A 4,573-nucleotide genomic window follows, 5' to 3' on the forward strand; every position below is an offset into this window, starting at 1 on the left:
AGTTATTTGGATGATTTCAAAGACTAAATTATTTGTATTTTCTTAGCACAATGTTGCTGTTGAGAACATATCACACAGGAACACTTTCAGAGGAAAAAGGTAATTNGGGACCTCCCGATGCGTTTCTTGACAACCTCGCAGAGAGTGTCAGTGGCGATTTTACTGATGTTGGGGTCTCTAGATTTAAAGAGGTACATCGCGTGTTTCAATCAAATTTTAAGTTCAAGTAGGGTAGCCATCGAACAAGCATTTGGACAGTTATTTGGATGATTTCAAAGACTAAATTATTTGTATTTTCTTAGCACAATGTTGCTGTTGAGAACATATCACACAGGAACACTTTCAGAGGAAAAAGGTAATTTTATTGGTGTGGACGGATATGCATTTTGGGCTTAATGCCCCTCTTCAGTTCTATTATTACATATTTATCAGTAAATTGATTACAGGTTTACAAATTTACAGAATTCATTGAAAAAATTAGGTTAGGTGTACAATGATGTTCGATTTTCCATCACTTCCTGGTAACAATGTGAATTTGAAGCAAAGTTTTTCCATTTTTCAGTAAGAGTTAGTAACAAAAATGTCGTTTTATAAGGTTTTTAATTTCTTCAAAAAAGGAATGATTCGACAAATGAAATAAACCATGATGTGTTTCTCTGTAAACAATGTTTTTTTTATTTTATTAGTTTAAAATTACATTACCGAAATAACACTTCTGAAATGTAATAGACATTTTCACCTGTAAACAAAGAAATGACATTTAAAGTTTATTCTTCACTATATCAATTCCTTTTTATTATTTATATTTTCCCGCTTCACCATGTATTGATTACGCCATATTGTTTTTTCTTATGTCTCATGTCAATGACAGTGCGATGCGTGGATAAAGTTGTTTTTTAATTGAAAGAGAGATTCTTCTCTTTACATATATATAAGAATTTTGTTGAAAAAATTAAAATAAATACAGTATGACATTTTGGAAGACCATCTATCGACATAAATCGAATTTAAGCCTCCCGCCATCATCTGATTGGTTAAAAAAATTAATATTCCTAATTGGCTCACGTCAGAAAAAAGTAGGCGTGACTTCTGTAAATCACACTATCGCAAGTGCTCCGATGTGACCCGGAAAAGTGAGTCCTTGTCTGACCTACTTTTTCTGAGATCAACATTAGAGTAAAACGTAGTAATTTATAGTAAAACGGTCTTCTCTAATATTTGTAGTAGTTTGTAAAGTTTGAATTTCAATTTAATAAGTGTTATTTAGTTCGGAAACATTAAAAATACATCATCAAGTAGGAGAATAACATAAAAATTTTTCACTACAGTACAATTTACAAAATCTAAAGTTCGTATATTGTAATATTACGAAATAACTAGATCAAAACAAATAAAGTCAACTAATTTACTTAAATGCAGTTCATTATACAACTGTCCATTTGCTCTCATCATAGTTTCATCTAATTACACCTAAAATATAAAAAAAAAAATGTAACAAATTAATTTGCTAATAAAAGGACTACTTGCTTATTGAACTTTGTATCCTTCTTTCACTTTGTTTTACGTAAAATAGCACTAAATCGGTAGACATGTGTAAATAACACGCTTATAAACACTAAAAAACATATATGTTTTTCGAAATTAGGTCTAAATAATTATATGCACAAGTAAATTAGTAAGCATATAATACATACCTTCATTTATATCAGAGGATTATATTCAAAAATCAGTTCTCGCTAATTGTTGAAAATAAATTATTTTTCAACTTTTTTACGGAGTAAGCCCATGTTCCCTGGGTATCAATTCGTCAGAAAATGGGGGAATAAGACTTGATAAGTCGTCGTGGGCATAATCTATTGATAGATTTCTCGTTGCCTAAATATAAGGAGTATTCACAACTTTGTTTAGACAATTGCCATATAGGGGTGGTAGGTGAACATACTGCGATGGGTGTTGTCTGACATTTGGTTAAGTCGTTATGTTGCAATAACATATAGGACTGTCGGTTTCTTGACAAAGCAATTATAGAGTACGAGTTGTTGTAGTAAACAAACGCTCCTATAGAGGGAAAATATACAGGTAATCGTATGATCAAAATAAAGCTTGAACTTTATTTCTGTTGTCTTGCCTTTCTACAAAATCTGACGCCAATGAGTCATTGTGTTTACAGCTGGATGACCTTGAGAATAGCTGGTGTTGGATTTCCCGGGACATTCTCATAGAAGTCTCGGGAGACGAAGGGTTTATAGTATGATGAATACTAGCTGGCCGTATATTTTTTAAAAATTAAAATTTTCATTGCGATTTTCGACCCCCCCTAATTAATTAAATTTATATATAAATNACAAACCAATTTGACCCACTAGAGGGACCTACCCAATAACCAAACAAAAGGTTTTATGACCCTTTGTCTTAACTTATTCCTTTGTTCGGACTACTGTCTGTCGACATGTGCGGACATTCGTCCTACTACTATGTAAAGACTCTTGTACATTAATTCATAGATTAAAGGAAGATACCTTAACCAGTTTAATATGTTTCATCTGAGTGTCTCTCTGCTGATTCCGAATTAACGACAGTATTAGTGTTAGAAAATAAAAAAAATTTTCTTAAATACTTATATTAATCTTCCTTACAGACTACAAAAAGATATATTATTATTGGTATAAAAACCGCTATTACGTTTGCAGTAATAAAATATGTTATAAGTTCTATTTCAACATCTACTCTTTGGTGTTTTAAAATATAGGATAAAAGTATTTTTAACAATTATATTGAGTAAATTTTCTAAATTTAAAGACAAAATTTTAAATAAAGCATTTTTAACAAATTTTAGTTGATCTGGCTGCTGTCTCACTTAAATAGATGAACACAATATAATAATTAATTAATATTTTAAGAATTTTCGGCTCAAAATAAAATAAAGAATCGTATTTATATCTCTTTATTAGTGTGAGCCCGAGGTTTTGAGAGCATATATTTTTTAGTTTAACATATTTTTACATTAAAGGATAAAAAAATAAATTACCGTATTTTGACGAGTATAACTTGCACTTTTTTTACTACTTTTTGAGGCTCAAAATCATGGTGCATCTTATACTCGACAGGTAACCATTTTTACAGTGAAAAATTGTTACCAGTCGAGTATACAAGTGGTCCACTCTAGGGACCAACCTGTGCAGTGATCGTTAAGCAACCGAATGGCTAGAGTATCTAGATTATCATAGTAGTAACACGAGTCATTGCCGCCATGTTCTGTCGACTGTCATCGCGTGACCTCTGAGTTTACATTAAGAAATGACGATTATTTCAGTTTAATAAAGGTATTGATTCATCCACTTGTCATATTCTTGAATAAAAAAACGCAACTTTAGACAATTCCTTTAAAACAGTTCTTTTCTAAATTTTTTCTCTCAAAATAGGGATGCATCTTATACTTGACAGTGACTTATACTCGTCAAAATACGGTATCCCAAGTTATAACGGAGATGTCGAATCTTACACATCTACCAGGGAGGAAGGAAGAAAATCAAGTCATCGTCCATTAGTCATCGTGCACGAGCTAATTAGTCAGCATAAGGAGTGAACGACCTGTTGGCTCAGTGCCAACGACGATCGTATAAAAACGATCGTCGCGGAAAGTTCAGAGTGATCATCCCCTTAGTGCGACCATCCCTCCGTGCGATCATCAGGTAGGTCTGATTACAAGTGTCGCTTGTCTCGATCCTGTCCGAGGAGAAGCCAGTAGAAGACATAAGCCTGTGACAGACAGCCAGCTTCCATAGTCCAAAATGATCGTCGCATACCGTCCTCCAACATAAGGTATACCTGACCAAAAATATCTCTCTCTCACTTCGCATAGTGACTAGTTAGATCGCCATTATAGATTTGTGTTATCCACATCTAAGTTTTAGATGTGGATCATCACATTTAACTTGTTACCATTTTCTACATACACCATGTCTCCTACATTAAATTCATAGTATTTTAGCTTTTTATCAAATAATGTCTTGTTGTAATTGTGTGATTTTATTGTATTCTCTAATGCTATCTTTCTATCCTTATTCCAGTCACTAAGTGATATAACTTTTTTTATTTCATTTGGCAAAATTGTAACATCTGTACCATACAAAAGATATCTTGGTGAAAACCCTGTAACGGAGTGGTTTGTTTCGTTGTATTTGTTTACACATTCTTGTGCTATTGTTGACCAAGCTTTCTTCTTTCCTCTTTTATTTATTTTACATCTAATTTTGTTTACTAATGTTTGATTTAGTCTTTCATTCAGACCATTTGAAAATGGTGCATTTACTGCTGTGAATACTATAGGTATGTGCTTGTCTTGTAAGAATTTCTGGAATTCTTTTGAATTAATTCCTGGGTATTGGTCAGTAAGGATCATACCAATATTCTCTGTTTTTGTTATGTCCTGGACTAATTTTATAAAATCACTTGCACTCTGTGTTTTTGATGTTTTAATAAATGCATATCTTGTAAAGTGATCTACCAGCAAATGTAGGTATCTTTTTGTTGATCTTGAACCTCCAAAACCTCCAATTGTGTCAATGGACAT

General features: G+C 32.5%; 1 protein-coding gene across 1 annotated transcript; it reads right to left on the reverse strand.

Moving 5' to 3' along the window:
* Positions 1–3,910: 3,910 nt before the first annotated feature.
* On the reverse strand, positions 3,911–4,573 carry LOC111639725. The gene has a single exon (XM_023385663.1). It carries the CDS (start codon positions 4,571–4,573, stop codon positions 3,911–3,913), a length of 663 nt encoding a protein of 220 aa, XP_023241431.1.

The sequence above is a fragment of the Centruroides sculpturatus genome, unplaced genomic scaffold (assembly GCF_000671375.1).
Source record: "Centruroides sculpturatus isolate CEXI.00-Female unplaced genomic scaffold, Cexi_2.0 scaffold1398, whole genome shotgun sequence".
In the NCBI taxonomy this organism is placed as follows: domain Eukaryota; kingdom Metazoa; phylum Arthropoda; class Arachnida; order Scorpiones; family Buthidae; genus Centruroides; species Centruroides sculpturatus.